The sequence below is a fragment of the Anopheles merus genome, chromosome 2R (assembly GCF_017562075.2).
Source record: "Anopheles merus strain MAF chromosome 2R, AmerM5.1, whole genome shotgun sequence".
Classification (NCBI taxonomy): Eukaryota; Metazoa; Arthropoda; class Insecta; order Diptera; family Culicidae; genus Anopheles; species Anopheles merus.
This window is the reverse complement of record NC_054082.1, coordinates 53,116,530-53,134,055: the sequence shown is the minus strand read 5'-3', so window position 1 is coordinate 53,134,055 and position 17,526 is coordinate 53,116,530. Positions and strand designations below refer to the sequence as shown.

The 17,526-nt window shown below is 42.1% G+C and overlaps 1 protein-coding gene across 6 annotated transcripts in view; it reads right to left on the bottom strand.

Moving 5' to 3' along the window:
* Positions 1-16,250, bottom strand: part of LOC121591018 (filamin-A-like) — a 54,852-nt gene extending 38,602 nt beyond the window's left edge. For 4 of the 6 annotated variants that reach the window (XM_041911314.1, XM_041911319.1, XM_041911315.1 and 1 more), the window contains exons 1-2: positions 16,060-16,250; positions 4,099-4,468 (exon numbers count right to left, since the gene is read on the bottom strand). In XM_041911314.1, the coding sequence (XP_041767248.1) occupies positions 4,099-4,468; positions 16,060-16,077 (388 nt within the window). In that variant the 5' untranslated portion in view covers positions 16,078-16,250. Of the gene's footprint in view, positions 1-4,098; positions 4,469-6,279; positions 6,356-6,623; positions 6,913-16,059 lie in introns of those variants that run through there. The other 2 variants (XM_041911316.1, XM_041911317.1) reach the window with 2 other exon arrangements.
* Positions 16,251-17,526: the final 1,276 nt, after the last annotated feature.

Here is a 17,526-nt window from a genome sequence, read left to right as displayed (position 1 = left end):
CGATACACGGGTGGTGCTGATGTTGCTTGCCCACTTTACCGGCTCATCTTCAATGTAGCAAAAAGGATGCAAATTTGCCACGTCAGTTTCCTGCATTTATCGTGTCGTCGTCGTCGGGCTCCCATATTTCTGGCGCATCAGATTTCAGGCACGTCGTTCGTACGTGATCAGAGCTGGGGGAAAATCTCACTGATTGCGTCATCGGGCGCCGGCAAACGGTTCAAGATCAAGTGTGGCTGAGCGCCGGCTCGTGCTAAGCAAAAGATAGAAGCAACAGCCTCTCAAGTGCCACGAGCAGAACTTGAAAAACCGAAGCATACCGTAGTAGTAAGCGTCACATGCCGGCATTCATCACCTCGTCCCGCTCGCGCGATGCTCTAGCTAAGAACCTGTTTCAGCGCATGGGTTTCGCCTCGATCGTCGATCTTGTCTGCATCCAAATATGAACGAAATGTATATACATACATCGATCCTACTCCCGCGTTGGCGCTGGCGACTAGACCATAAGCGGCAAGGCCAACACAAAACGATGGTTGCCGTTGTCGATCGGGTGCGCGCGCGAGAATCCCAAAAAAGCAAAGAAGCTTTATTTTATTGGGTTAGGTTCCATATTATATTCAGCACCCCGGCACGTTTCGGTCGGGTTTCCCGTCATTTCTCGTTTGTTTGGCTGAGATCAATTCAATGGAAATAAGTGCAATGTAGTTGAGACGATGATGAGGGTAGAGGAGAGCCATCGGAGAATGTTGCGCATAAATTTCACGCGTATGCCCACCGACGAATGGGCCTGTTGCCGGTTTTCATGACAGTTTTTGAACCAAATCTGGGAAAGTTGGGCGACCGAGTTTTATTTTTCGATATGCGCGCTGCTCGGGAATGGAACGAGTGTTGGCCTGTAACATTGTTGTAGTAGTTGCCGAGCAATGTCGTCGACAAGTCCTCAAAAAATAAAACCAAAAATGTTGCACTCATGCAGAGCAATTTTTACTTTACTCGCATTTCGATGGAATGAATCAATCGATCAATTTCGTGCGGGTTTACTTCAGGCTCGATGTTGATAATGATTGATTGTCAATCATAATTTTCGAACACACATACTCATCAGTGGTTTGCTTGGGGTTTGTGCAAAACACATCACGCATGTGTTTATTGCTGTGTTTGGATGTAAAATGGAACAAAAGTGTAAAAAGTTAAAAACAAAAACCACCATGATCACATCCTGCCCCTAGATTGGAACTCGATTACGTCATGCAGAAGCCACATCGCGTTTCATTTGCTGCATTCGATTAAATGCCAACGCGTGACGCCATCAACCGCAACAACTGTTCTGATGACCCACCGCGCTAAAGTACGCTAAGTGACCTAATGTCTGTTTCGTCCGAGCGAATCGCGACGTCTCGCATTATCGCAGTTGAGTGTGAATGTTTGCATGCGTTACTGTCGACTGTAACACGGTATCGGGCAAATTCGGTCACACACAGCCCCTGACATGCTCGAGGAGTTCGTTAATCTTTTTAAAAGCTTGTATGTATGCTGAACCAATCTGAATGTGTATGTCACTGTCTGGCAAATAAATAACACGATCGAAACGTGTCTCCACACCCAGCGAGTCTAAGCACTTGCACTGGGTGGCGGTCGGTGAAGGACAGAAAAAGTGCATTTTTTGAGCAGAATGCATCAGACGCCGCCGCACCCGGCAGTGGTAACAAAAAAGGAGCTGTTCAAATAAAAAAGAATCTTTGTGGTGATAGGCGTGGAGTTATATGCAGGTCTAGCTATTGATTATTTGAGGTGTGATTTGCGAGTAGTGTTCAGTGACGATCGGTGACTGATAAGATACTGTTGATACATGATCCAAAGGAAATGACGTTAAATAAATAATTGCAATCTTGTTGGTTGAGGATAAATAGTAGTTTAAAAAATACAAATGAAAGGAAAGAAACGAAAGTAGCACGGGTATAAAATGAGCACAAAGAGTTGCATGAAGTAGAAGCGTCATCATTTACATATTAAATCATTCGATACCCTTCATGAATTGCCATGACTCCTACTACCCAGTAGATAATCGAGTGAAGTGAACAAAACTTTTCAAGGAAAGGTAAAACCTAAACTAAACAACCGGTAATATATGGGACGTTGTTAAAAGGTGGATCGTAAATTAGAAATAACTAAACCCCCGGCCCACTGAAACGGGTTGTATTTCTCCGACAAACTACATTTACACCACTATCAGCGAAGATCAGTTTTGACTCAAATCTGGCAGATACAGCCAGACTTGCCATTTGAGACTGGGTTGAATATGACGATGAATTGCATTCCAACAAGTTGGAAGCATTCGACCGACTTTTCCCTAATTGCAACGAAGCCACAGATACGCAAGCAGATCCAGTGTCAGTCAATGAGCCGAACAACCGGTTGTCAAAGGTGTGCAAATATTTCGCTCTTCTTCTTCGACAGGGAGATTATTGTTATTTTTCAGCTTTGATTCAATTCCGTGCCGCATCTTGCGTTGCGGGGCTTTCTCTGCTCAGGTGTGACTCGGGACGGACGGATGCGTTGGTAACGCGAGAGGACATATTTACGACGCCACTTGTCCAAAGTCGGCCGCAATCACCGTATATGCGAGTGTCCACAAAGTGCTTAGTTGCGCTCGATTCGGCACCTAGTGAAGCGATAAAACGCACAACTAATTAACCGAGCGATTTGTAAAACAACTTGCCACCGTCACGCCATCTTCGCCACAAGTCGCGCGTGTGTGGTTTTGGTAAGACAATTCCATAAACGCTAAAGCCAAAACGATCGCTTGCTTACTTGCTGCTGTGCGCTTGCTCTCCTTCCCGTACATATTGTACCCTATCGTACAGCGTATCGCACCACATATTGCATTCCGTATGCGAGAGAGTGCACCTTCAGCCCGTACTACTTCTACTACACACACTAAGTTCGTTGTCGCCGAATCGTTGAAGTCTAACGTTAACGAAAAATGTTTGACACAGCGTCGTGTGCTCGCGTGCTTTAAAAATAAACTACGTAAAGTGCACACACAGCTAACAAAGAGGTATCCAGAGTTTGGACGAACGGGCAAAAGAACACAAAACGCCATAAAAACACTGACGGAAAGAAAAGCTTGCAAAACGCTTCCTCTCTATCGCTGTTTCCAAAAACTTGTGAATTGCCATTCCGTTCCTCGTTCATTTTTTTGTCGTTTCGCTAAACTGCCATGCCCCTGACGGATGTTGGGGTTGCGTGCCAACGAAAAAAAAAAAAAACAACTTGTTTGTAGCACCAACTTGGGTGAATCGCTGTGCTCTGCCACTGCTATAGTGTGTTGCCTCAAAACGAAGCCTTTGGGATCACCCTTACTTAGCCTTGCCGTGGTAACTTCCTACTCGCCTTCATAATGGCAAAGCGAGAGAAATCACCCGTTTGCATGGCATTGTATGTCGCATGGCCACTTCGGGATGACGTTCTTCTTTATGCCAAGCTCATTTTGTTCTTCGTTATCTCATCTTCGCATTCTCATGCTGCCATCTTTACGGCAGAATCGTTTGGTTTCATTCGACCGGACCGATCCGACCACTCAATAATGAAATTTCAGTCCAAGTTCGGGAGAGTGGCGAAGGCATGTGGAAGATGCGCACAAACAGGTTAGACCGACTGCAGGCACAGTTTGCAAAATCAAGCGATGCTTCCCTTTGGGGCCAGGTACATCCAAATTGAGTGGCCACAACTACTGGCTCGTCAAAAATGAAACAACACAACAACACGCACCCGAAAAAACAGACGCATCGAGCATAACAATGTCGAGTGGGGTTCGTTTTATTTCAATGTTTGGTAAAGCTTTGGTGTGCTTCTCTGTCCCAGCCGCTGCTCGTATGTATGCGAGTGGCAGTGAAGCTTTGGTCAATTGTAAAATGAACAAATTTTCATTCTCGAATTTTTGAACGCTGGGAAGATGAAGCGAATACATGTGTTTGTTGACGATGTAGCGGGAGTACTTATCAACAAAGTGGGACTAAATAATTCGCAACGTGTGATGTTTGACAAAACTTTACGTTGGTAACCATTTGAAATCAATTCCTTTCGACTGGTACTTACCGATGTTGACAATTTTGATACCCTCAACTTCGAGGAACTTGAGCGCGACGGACACATTCTCCAGCTTCTGGCTGCGGAAGGTTGGTCGCTTGTTATGTTTGCTCATGCGCTTCTGTGACAGGACCTCGATGAGCGCGATCAGCCTCAGCCCGTCAGAGAGATCGCTCTCGAGATTGGCAATTGTCTGGTTGATGATCTTCAGGTGCTCATTGGCCCAGCGCGTGAACGTGTTTTGCTGTATTCGCTTCCACTGCGCGTCCTCGGCCAAATCTCGCTCCGCCTCCATCTCCGCCTCTTCGTCCGCGTCCGGGTCGTCGTAGTCGCGGGGCTGCTGCTGCTGCTGCAGTTCCTGGTAGTACTGCGGGGCGCCCTGTCCGGTGGCCAATGTTTTTGGAACGTAGCCAAATATATCAGCCAGCAAGTCGCAACGCGCAACATGATAACAACAATCGCCGAGCAGTGAAAAGAAAAGGTAAGAGTGAAACAGAAACATAACTATTACAGCTCTGGTTCGTATGTTGGAGCAAAAGAGAAAAGAGAAGTAAAGCTGCACTGCGGGGAAAATAAATGCATACAATACATATGGGTATTAAAGGGGGAACATGTAAGGATGTGCATGGGCGGTGTTTTTATATGATCCTGTATGTTGGACGGCGTCGGTTGCCCGAGTCGTACGCGAAGGGGATAGTAATTTATAGTCTGGTTTTAGGTAAGCTTTTGGGTAAGCCAGGTTATTGCAATGTAGATAAACAGTTTGTGAATATTGTTCGAGCCTCTTTTAGGGTAATGAACTGTGAAGGGAAAGCGGTTCCTATATAATTAAAAAGTATGTAATACCTCGGAAGCCTGAATTCTTCAATCATTAACCTAAATTATGAGATAAGTACTTAAATTACTCATGCAAAAAGAGTTTTTTTTTATATCTCGCATACGTCTAGGATGGCGGATTCAAGGAATACATTAATGACGAGTTCAAGCCAATGACTCAACACAGGTGCAAGAGGTTGACACAGGTATGGGGACTATACGGCAGAGTAAGTTGATTCATTAAATCCACTCAAAATCAGCCCGCGAATGCATGTTGATTCACACAAAATATTTGTAGAAATTAATGAGTCAAATGACGAAGAGATCCACGTTTTTACTTGGACTTTTTTTCGAATCTATTGAAACGATCAGTACAGCCACCACCAATGAATAATCGATGGGCCTATTTATAAATAGTTGTTTTTTTTTGTTGGGTGAGGGATGTGGTAGACTGGGCGTGCTATCAGTTCGATGGGGGTTTATCGTCTCAACTTTTGCACCGTTTAAACGACTGCCCTCTTACTGTGGGGTTTGAGCGATTGGAGGTATTTGTATTTGTGTTGAATTCATTGAAGCGTTGCATATTTTGCCGATAAACAAAAAAGACCAATCACTTCAAGAGCTCTAGAGGCTCAACCGCTTTGTATGTCTTTGTATGTGTTCTGTGTATGTTGCTCTTTGTCTGTCGTCGACTTTCATGGGAAGTGTTCCCATGGTATTTTGATTATAATTTATTTGGTTCCAGAATTCCTGATGCTTTAAAGGGAGGCATAAGGCCAAGCCCGGTCGGGTGGTGGTGTGGTTCCGCATTTAAACACCGAAAAATTGGCGTCGAAGCAAAAACACCGATCACCGTGAGCCCGAATGGTGAGAGCTAGAGATGTGATCTAGCCCCACAATTTGGCGTTAGGCTAGAGCACAAAAACGCTAATTAAACCACCACCCCGAAACCACGGCAACTGCCCGTTCTGTGCTGAAGCCACCGTGGCAGAAGCGAATACACAATGTCGAATGTGGTACGCCTTCTTTCACCCTCACAGACACACACACACAAACTCTGTAAGCCCATCGGTCTTCTTCCCAAAGCTCCAACAGATTCCGGGCACCTTTTCTTTACTGTTTCATTCTAGGGGTGCGTACGTGTGAGGGAATATACATTTTTATTGTCCTCCCCATCAGGCTTTTGAGATCATCCGGTTCTCTCAGCGGATGAAAACAGAATCCAAGACCGGACAGAACCAACTGTGACCGGTCTGGGCGCTGCCAGTGTATGTGAGCCCAACACACGCGGTAAGCCCGCGGCGCACTGCGAGAAAAAGAGAGAACAGAACCGAACCACACGCGGCCAGTTCTTTATCTTTCACTTTCTCGAACCTTTTTACATCGATCCCATTCCGTGGCATTCAACTTCCTATGCGCGAGATCCAACCGTGCTGCTACACCATCCAGAGCCACATACGCGTACTGTTGCACATCACTGAAATAAATTCACCCACTTGTGCTCTGCCGGCAATCGTCACGTTCTTCTATCGCACTACCGGCAAACACTGCGGCGTTATTTTATCTCACATTTGTGCACATTTTCTTTGGCAGTGTTGCTGTTTGTACTGACAAAATCTGTATGTATTTTGCTGAGGGCTTGATGATGATGGCTAAACATGTCTCTGTGTCACTGCTAGATTCCTTGGTGAACCGGGAAGCGGTGTGTGGTTGTTTACCTTTTAGACAGCTGTCGCCACGCGGGTTGTTATTGTTTTCGGTGGCAGATAAAAGAAGCGATTCGCCTACTTCTGCGCACTACTAGGGAAGAGTATCACCACACACAAACGCACCAGCGAGAGACGAATAACACTAGTAGCAATCACTACCCAATCGAGCAATATTGATTGGACAACAATGACCAAGATTGAGCCACAAACGCACAAAGCACAAACACAGAAAGAAACGCTCGCGGGCTCGGAATGCGGGCGTACGTCTAGGCAAGTGCGTCGATTCGCGCTGCGCGGTTCGTTTGAATGAAGAAGAGAGAGCAAAGAGAGCATGGCAGAGCCTGCCAGCAGGCTGCAAGATAGCGTCACACAATGGGCAATGGTCGTACTGTTGATGGGTTAAAAAATCAAATTTACTCGACTTAACATGGTGCTATGACTTAAGACCTAATCTCTGTAAACATTTACTAATCCCATGGAAACAAAGTTCGAAATTGGACTGTTTCCACACAAGTTCTTTTGTTAAAATACAAAGTTTTACATGTTAACTACATAGTTAACAGCATCTACATAGTTAAACGTGAGCTTTTATCACTTTTTTGAGCTTTTGTCAAAATTTTGTCACCTGGAGCAGCCAGGAAATAAAGTTGACAAAAGTTGACTTGTATTTGATTTATGTACCTGTTTAACAAAATATCGATGATACTCAGATGTTGGAGCTTTTTGTCGTTCTTGTGTATATTTTTGGTGCGGCCACGAGAAAAGCTTATATTTTGCAGTTGCAATTTTGCCCAAGTTGAAATTTTTTCAACATTTTGTCACCACCGTGGCGCTAAAAAAATTGATCGCATGTGTAGAAATATTTTATTTTCATAATTCAATATTTTCTGTGAAAATTTCATTTCAAATTACCATGACCATTGCAAAAGCAATAACGCGACATTTATAACCATCATAGAAACAGAACAAGTTTTTTTTGTATTGCAGAGTTTAGGTCAATTAATTTATGTAGATTTGAGAACAGTCCTGAGTTACACCTGCACATGCTAACACATGCACGTCATGGGCTCATTTTCGTAGTGATGGATTCTTCCATATCCAGAACTGGTTATTATGTATAACGTACAGCAATTGATTGTTGCACAAATTCTGCATCTTATTTTGAACAATAATTAACATGCATAATATGGATTGCATATTGTGCATGAAATGATTTACAAAAAACGATATGGGCCATGTCAGCTCGATCTATGAATATTCATCAGATCGATATTTTTTTTAATTTGACTAGATCCATACAATTCAAACACAAATTGAATGGGAAGTTAACACAAATTAACTTAACTTCAAAGTTGTTGATCACTGTACATTTATTTGAACGATGTTATGTCCTACATTTGTTTCCACTGTGCTAAGTGGAGAAATGCTTTAGTAGGTGATACACTCGATCGTGGTCGTACAATTTTATTGCTTTTTCATTACACTACTTGTTAAATATGTATTTTTACTTTTAAATCGCTATCAAATTATAGCATCTGATACAACATATTTGAAAGATAAACAGAAAAAATAAGATGTTAAACAGAGATTAGATAATTTAAATTAGAGTAAGCATGGACAATCATGACCATTATGGAACCACTGTGTTGTAATCACCACCTGCTAGACACAGTGTGGAAATAAAAGTAAATCTGGTCAAAAATTGTATATGATATGATTTTCGGTTTTTTTACTATTTAGTTCTAAAAAAGGACCCATATTGATGTAATCATTTAGCTCTGAAGTGTAATTCTTTATTATTTCTTTATATTTGATACTTCATCATATAATATTATATGTATGAAGTAATTTAAATTGATGTGTTTAATTTGAACATGTCCATCGGTCCCGCTATCAAACCGCCCGACTTAACAACAAGCATATCGTGGGTTCAATCCTAGTATGGACCGCGCCATAAGATTACATATGATTGATTATTCTACTATGGGTTATCAATAAGTCACTTATAGCCGAGCTCATCAGTGGTACAGGTAGGCCTTGACCGACAACGGTTGTTGCGCCAAAGAAGAAAAAGGAGAAGAAATAAATTAATGCAAAATACAACTCAATATACAACAAAATACAACTTATCATACGTAGTCTAACCATGTATTTCGTGCAGTAATTTTTGAGAACCTTTATGAGAATTATACCTCAATGAGCGGACCAACAGCATCAAAAGGAGCTACTGAATATTTAAAAACCATCTATTAAAAAATGTGAAATCTTGTTTTAGCTCCTCCAGAATGATCTTCAGAATAATTCAAATGTGATCAAATTGTTCAACATTACCCAAGTGCCACAAATCCACTAAACGACCACTAAACGCCTTCTAAACGCCTCAAATTCTCTACCTAAACGGAATATAGAAAGACTTCGTTTAGCAGACGGCAAACGACTCATGCATTCTAAAAATAGCAAAAAAGCTGGTGGCGCCATCTGTTTGTGGGATACCCAACCTGTGGAGCTTCCTCGCTTGGAGGAGAGCTTTCTCATTTCCTCTGTACTGTTGTATGGTTTCGCATTGAAGTTATGCATCGCTAGAACTAGAACGGCGATACGATTGTTTAAATACTAAACTCCAACAGAAACCACCAGTACTGAAGCAAGTGAGATTTGAGTAATGGTCGTTGGTGTTGATACCCACGTATCTGACCACACGACCATTCATATAGATTTTTGCTCAGAAAGTTAGAAGGCTATATAGGTCATTATAAGATGAAACTTGTCGAAACACATTGCAAGAAAAGGATAGCAATATAATGATGAGTTGTAATACGCCATCTATTGATCAAACCAATGAAGCTGTGGAGCTTTCATTTTTTTTCTATGGATATTCAATTTTCCAGTCGTTTAAGCTTAATCTGTGGCGCTTGGGTAGCTGATCGAAATCTTGTCAAAATCTATGTTTTACACAGATCAAAACTTTTAATCAGACATTTTTTAAGTAAGGGCCTAGGATTGCGGCGTCGTAAACGTTACGAGAAAGGGTGTTCAGCCAAACAAACATTGGGTTGAAAATGGCAGACTTCAATCGTCGTATTTACTTCATATGTGTTGGGAAGGAATGACTAGCTACCTTGAAACATGTATGCACCTTGTTGAGATGTCAAAACAAAAAGGAATAAGAATATAATACATGAAAATACCAAATAATCATCAGGTTATGGGCCCAGTGCATCCCACCGTATCCCAGGTATCCCAGTAATCCGATAGTTGCTTTAATTTCACAAGGAATTCACCAAGGTAAAAGGTGTGTATTTAGCTGTGAAATTGTTCCCGGTGTGTCGCTGGCATTGTGCGTTGTTCCGTGATCGTGAAACGCTACAAGATGGCTGCCGAAGGCTTGAAAGCTTGTTTTACAAAGCTGAATGCTACAAATTATGTGGCATGGAAATTTCGGATGCAAACGCTGTTAGAACGAGAAGAAGTATGGGACGTTATCGAAAAAGAATGTCCGGTTCAAGAAAGTGCAGAGTTCGTATCTTGGAAAAAGATGGATCGAAAGGCTCGAAATACGATCGCTATGCTCGTGGAGGATAATCAGTTGCGTTTTATCAAAAAGGCTGAGACTGCTTTCGAAATGTGGGAGAACCTACGTGCCTATCATGAAAAGGCAACGATAAGCAACCAAGCGATGCTTCTTCAGCAGCTGTGTTCGACAAATCTGGCTGAAGATGGTGATATGGAGCAACACATTGAGCATGTAGAGGATTTGTATGAGCGATTAGACAATAGCGGTGTCGAGATCAGTGAACTGCTGCGAATAATAATGTTGTTACGATCTTTGCCACCATCGTACAGCAGTTTTGTTACGTCGTTGGAAAATCGGCCACAGGAGGATTTAACTATGGACATAGTTTTGGGCCGTTTGCGGGATGAAAGCTTGAAACGACAAAATCAGGATGGAGTTGGCAATAACGCAGTAAAGGCGTTGAAAGCAGAAGTAAAGAATAAAAATGAAAAGATGAAGTGCTTCTTTTGCAACCAGTCGGGTCATTTCCGCAGAAACTGCCGAAAGTTTCTAGAGTCGAAGAAGAAGAACGCAAGTTCTGCACAGCAAGCGAGACAAACAGATGCTAGGCAAATCCCCGATGACGCTCATGCTAACGTATGCGATACGGTTTGTTTCATGGCAGGTGAAGTAATTCCTGGAGCTTGGACTGTGGATAGTGGCTGTACTTGTCACATGACGAATGACCGTAATTTCTTTACTGAATTTAAAAGTGATATTTTCACTGATGTGATGTTAGCCGATGGAAAGAAAACAAAATCGACAGGTCGAGGTAGCGGAGTGATTTTCGGTCTGAATGACGCAGGAAAGCGGGTCGCGATAAAAATCGACAATGTACTGTATGTTCCTGGCTTGGAAGGTGGTTTGATTTCAGTCAGAAGATTAGTCATGAAAGGTTTCAATGTTGTATTTGAAGGGAACGCATGTAAGATCGCTTCCGACAAGGGCAATGTCGTCGCTGTTGGTGAAATACAAGGCAATTTGTACAAATTGAAAATGGCTGAGCAGTGCAAGGTAGCTACCGCAAATCATACCGATAAGTGTCAACACACTTGGCATCGCAGATTAGGACACCGAGCGATGGATGTCGTTGAAATATTGCAAACAAAGGGATTAGTCGATGGTGTGAACATCCAAGACTGTGGCGAAAGAGAGGTGTGCGAGTGTTGCCTAAAAGGGAAACTATCCCGATTGCCTTTTCCGATGGTGACTGAACGAAAGTCGAGGAAACCACTTGACCTTGTACACACTGATCTTTGTGGGCCGATGGAGAACCCTACTCCTAGCGGTTGTAAATATTTCATGGCGATGACGGATGATTACAGTCGGTTCTGCGTAGTGTACCTGTTGCGATCGAAAGACGAAACAACTGGCAAGATCAAAGAGTATGTCCGCTCGTGTGAGAATGTTTTTGGACGGAAGCCCTGCATCATTCGATCTGACGGCGGAGGTGAGTTTACGGGAAATGTATTACAAGAGTTTTATAAGAATGAAGGCATAAAAGCACAGTTTTCTACGCCGTACTCACCACAATCGAATGGAATTGCTGAGCGCAAAAACAGATCTCTGCAAGAAATGGCAAATTGCATGATTTTAGATGCTGGACTGCCGAAACGCTATTGGGGTGAAGCAGTTTTAACTGCTGCTTATTTGCAAAATCGCCTTCCGTCGAGATCAATTGATCGTACACCCTACGAGTTGTGGACCGGGTACAAACCGAACTTATCAAAGCTTCGAGTGTTTGGATGTGAAGCTTATGTGCACATTCCAGAAGAGAGAGAGAAAGAAGTTCGAACCAAAAGGAAAGAAAATGGTTTTTCTTGGGTACTCCGATAACCACAAAGGGTACCGTTTTGTTGACATTACCACTGACCGTGTAACTATCAGTCGAGATGCACGATTTCTCGAACAAAGTGTTGGGTCAGGGCGACAGGAGGAGCATGGGCAAGTAAATGGTTTGCAACCCACAATATATGAAGAAGAAGCCATCGTGGAGCTAGATAGCGAGGAAGAAACGAATGGCGAACTCGAGGAGGCTGAATCTGTTTATGAAGATAAACAAGAAGATACCCCGACTGTAGATCGTACGGGAAGAACATATCGTAGCACACGAGGTAAATTGCCATCTCATTTGGAAAACTTCATTGTAGGAAAGGTTACGCATGATGAGAACCCAATGATTATCGCGAAGCGATATGTGTTGCTGAATGGAAGAACGCAATGCAAGAGGAGATGGAAGCACATTATGTAAACCAAACATGGGAGCTCGTGAACCTGCCAGAAAACAGAAAAACAATTGGAGCCAAGTGGGTTTTTAAACTCAAACGAGATGAGAATGGAAATGTTATAAGACATAAGGCTCGCATTGTGGCGCAGGGTTATTCGCAAAAATATGGAGATGATTTTACTGATGTGTTCGCTCCTGTAACTCGTCAAACTACCCTTCGAATCATGATAGCTGTTGCAGCTCAGAAAAGTCTAATTTTGAAGCAATTTGACGTGAAAACAGCGTATCTGAACGGAATGATTGAAGAAGATTTGTACATGAGACAACCACCTGGATTCATAGCTCATGGTCAGGAAGGATTAGTTTGCAAGCTGCGTAAAAGCATATATGGTTTAAAGCAGTCGGCAAGAAGCTGGAACAAAGCATTACATGCAATCTTGTTGAAGCTTGGCTTTATGCAGTGCGAATCAGATGCTTGCTTGTACATAGGAAGCAATGGTGGCATTGCGGTATATCTACTGGTGTACGTAGATGATTGCTCATCGGTAGCGTATCAGAGGCAGAAATCGATCGGATTTTTCAGAGTCTTAAAGAAGAGTTCGACATTACTTCTCTTGGTGCAGTGAAACACTTCCTTGGGTACAAGGTGGAAAAGAAAGATAATGGTTACGCAATGGGACTCACTTCTTACATAGAACAGCTGATAGTGAAGTTTGGAATGGAGGAGGCATACCCAGCGAAGACTCCCATGGACACTGGGTACACGTTATTGAACGAATGCAGCAAGTCTCTTACAGAGAAAACTCGTTACCGTAGCCTGATAGGTGCACTAATGTACCTGTCCGTAAACGCAAGACCCGATATCTCATTAAGCGTTGGCTTATTAGGAAGAAAGGTGGAAAACCCTAATGAGAGCGATTGGGCTGCCGCTAAAAGAGTAATACGTTACTTGAAAGGCACCAAGGACTACAAGTTGTTTTATGGTCCTCGAAACGGATGGATACTTGAAGGCTATTCCGATGCAGACTGGGCAGGTGATAAGCAGACCCGGAAGTCTACAAGCGGTTTTGTGTTCTTCTACGGAGGAGGGCCAGTATGCTGGGCTAGTAAAGTTCAGGTTAGTGTTGCATATCTTCCCTTGAAGCAGAATATAATGCGCTTACCCTGGCTTGTCAGGAAGCAGTATGGTTGAGACGACTATTGGCGGACTTTGGCGAACCACAAACTGCACCAACTACTTTGAACGAGGACAACCAAGGGTGTATCAGTTTCGCAACGGCGGAACGATCGAGTGGTCGTGTCAAACACATTGACACAAAAAGAAACTTTATCCGTGAGCTGAGTGACCAGAAGGCTGTTAAAGTGATCTACTGTCCATCGAACGAAATGGTAGCTGATGCTTTAACGAAGCCCTTACCTTCATCACAGTTTGACAAGTTTGTGACGCGGATTTATTACGAATCCGTATAACGTTTTTGTTTGTCTTGAATTCGTTAGTCATTCAGGAGGAGTGTTGGGAAGGAATGACTAGCTACCTTGAAACATGTATGCACCTTGTTGAGATGTCAAAACAAAAAGGAATAAGAATAAAAACAACTCTCTTGAACTTCGACCAGCAAAGAAGGTAGTTGTGCGTCGCTTCTCGTCTGGCATCCGAAATACATGAAAATACCAAATAATCATCAATATGATCGTATGATGTGAATCAGGCTTGTTGTTTGTCCGAGAAACAGAACAACCTGTTCATGTTTCGAACACCTACGCCTGTCCTTTGCTGTCAGGTCATATAGGATAGGTTTCAAAGCTAAACGCGTTTTCAAATTGAAGATGCTCTTTCCGCTACCATCATCCAGAACGCAGATGGTGGTCAATATTTTTCCGACCAAACATTTCGCGCATTACTCACGACGATCATGGTTCATCGGAAAGCGAACAGACAGTGGTTCGCAGAAGCGTGTTTTGGTTCTGTATAACATACTACGAGCAGCTGATTCACATCCTGCAAACATGTATAGATCGGTAAAGATTGAAGAAAGAATGTACAACCGGTAGGGAAGCAGATAGTGGCGTAACATTTGCATATGTAAGGCAGCGAAATTTCGATGATTTCCTGAGTGAATTGGCAACCCTACTGTTTGTGTTTTCTGCTTGATGAAAGCCATCCGGAAACAGATGAGTTTTGTGTAAACAATCAACGTAATTTAGTGTGGCAAAACTAATAGATTACTTAAAATTTCTCCAATGCTGCAGCACATTCGTTTGATCGTATAATACGTGTTTTCAACATTAACTATTATATACATTTTAAGGATGTCTTGAACTCGATATCAAACAAACATAATGTGATATCCAAACAAACTGTTTCTATTTAGGTTCGCAATTTGCATTAATTAGATTGAGGAAGTAAAAATATGATTGATTCAGAAGATCTTTTGCTTAATACAGATGAGACAATTTGCCTAGTGTTGCACACCAATCAATTATTGTACACTATGTTGTACTGTACCGTAATTTCAATTATTTATAAAACGTAGATGAACATTGCTTCATATTCTACTGATTTATTTTGTTAATACTGTTTCGAATTTTAAAATATTAATGACAATATTGTGACCGAATGGCATCCCATCCAAACGAATGGATTTGAAATGGAGGTCAAACCGTTATGAATTGTGCATCACAAAATAAGGCTGACCATTTAAACGGTGTATTTTGATTGACATGTAATGTAACAGCGTCCAATAGCGTGCAATAATTGGATTTTGGATTTTCAAAAAAGTATTTTTGTAATTCTATCCTTCCTTATTTCCTTATCCATAATTTTAGCATAAAATGTAATATAAATACTATTTTTTAAACAGAAATTATGCCACACATACCATGAATAATTTGATTTTATTCGCCTTAGACATTTCACATGTATATGTGGCATTCACTGTTCCCTTAAGTGTGCAATTATTGGCACACAAGCATTAAATCTATGCTTTGCATGTACAGGTGTCCCCCGAGATACGACTGTATTTGGGACCGAAAAAATGTCCCAAAGCAAGGCGTAAGTCGAAAAAGTCGTATGTCGAATATCTATGAATATGAAGTTTATAACCGAAGTTGAAGAGTTTGAATTTATGATATCGTGTATATTATTTAAAATATTGTCGATAATGTATTAATTATATTTAAAAAACCGTACACAATATAGATATTCAAGATAGGGTAGTTGTGGAATCTTTGGAATTGTGTGTATAACGGTTATCAGCCCAGATATTCAAAAAAATACATCAATTTCTTGTCAATGACAACTTTTAACTGTCAAAATCAAAATCGTCGTATCTGCGAATCGTCGTAACTCGGGGGACGCTTGTATATTCTGATATGATTCTGCTACGCACAGCAAAAAATAATGATAACTTATTGTTTGTGCATAAAATGTCCATTACCATTTAAATTGAACATTCTCTCTTTCGAGATTTTATGATTTATATGAATTGAACACACTGTACCGAAATAGTAATATGTGAAAATTAATACCATGTTTATAAGTATGCATATGTGCCCTTGCCTCCTTTTTAGGAAAACCAAGTAGTGTATTACCTAAGCGAAGCCTTTCACTAACAACAGAGAGAGAGAGAGAGAGAGAGAGGGGGGGGGGGAATATAGGAAAATACCTGTACTTGAATATCCATTTTATCGGAGTAAATGGTACGTTTGCCGCTAAACGGAGTGGTGTAGAGTGACTGTAGTAGAGGGAAGTCGGGTAGTGGTGATGGTGATAGTATTCCACGTTCTACTCTGCTCTGAGGATCGCTTCACTGCTGTAGCTAGCTGCTGTGTGATGAGATATGCGTTGTGGGTGTCTCCCCCAAGAGTGTTATATGTGGTGGGTCAGTGGGTTACTTTCACGTCCTGCTACGTGCAGTGCGCTCGCTAGACTCTGTGCTCTACACTAAACATTACACTAATTACACTGTTGTTTGTATGAGTCACGCCACAGCAAGGTCGTTCGCTGGCACGTGTTTTCACGGTGTTGGATGGGAGGTGTATGATGCAGAACCCGAAAATAGTCGTGTTATTCTTTTGTTTACATGAAAGTCTCTGCAGGATGCGCTCTATTCACAATTAATCACACGGTTGGATAAAAATAAACAGCAATCAACCTGAGGAAGATAAACGAAACGACATACAAATACTACACATTGCACACATGTCACGTTTTGTTTCACACATCCATTATTGGGTCTGCCGCGTAGAAATGATACATAGACGTTTAACACAAGGAAAGGTTTTAGCACGACCTGTTACATAGTAGTATAGTCTCTTGTTTTTCCTGCACCCACGCGAATGTGTCTGTGTAGCTTGATCTGTTCCGGAACATTCCCGTACTCGCTACCGTGTTAATAACCGGCCTAGAAGACCGGAGTCGGTATATTTAGTCAGTGAAACGGTTCGCGAAACTGTTTGATGCTGTTAAAAACGCTCTCACACGTACACATAGCACATTTTGATCACGCACATCACCAACAAGGAGCATCAGGGAGTGGGTGTGAAAAGTTTCAGAGGAAGGAAGGAGGAAGGAAGGTTGCAGAAGGATAATTTACAACCTTTCCTTTGTACCGTGCTGAGGGAGTGGTTCCGCGTTAGATGTTGAAGTGTTCTGGATAACACTGTGCACTGATCTTAGGCTGCTCGTCAAACAATCTTTAAGTCATTTACTAGATCGTTTCCTTAATTGAGCGCGTAGAGCACTGTGTGTCGTAAGTATCAGAAATGTAGCACACTTGAAGACACTTTTAGATCTTCTTATCTGGTTCTGCTAGCACCACAACAAGCTACGCACTACACACTCCCCTAAGTCAGGTGAATGAAAGTGGACGCGATTCACTGTAACACAAAACCGGCAACCGACTACGATCGACACTACACTCCCATTTCCATTACCGCCAGCGAAAGTGCAGGGGTGAGACACGATGGTCCAATGTCTGTGACGGCGCAAGGTTTAAAAATAACTCAACCACTCAACTCATCCGTACTGCTTCTGCTACTACTTCCTACTGGTTGATCTCGTGTCGGTGAAAAACGGATATGCACTTCCCGAAATGGTGAATGAATCATAAGAAAGATAATTAATAAATATA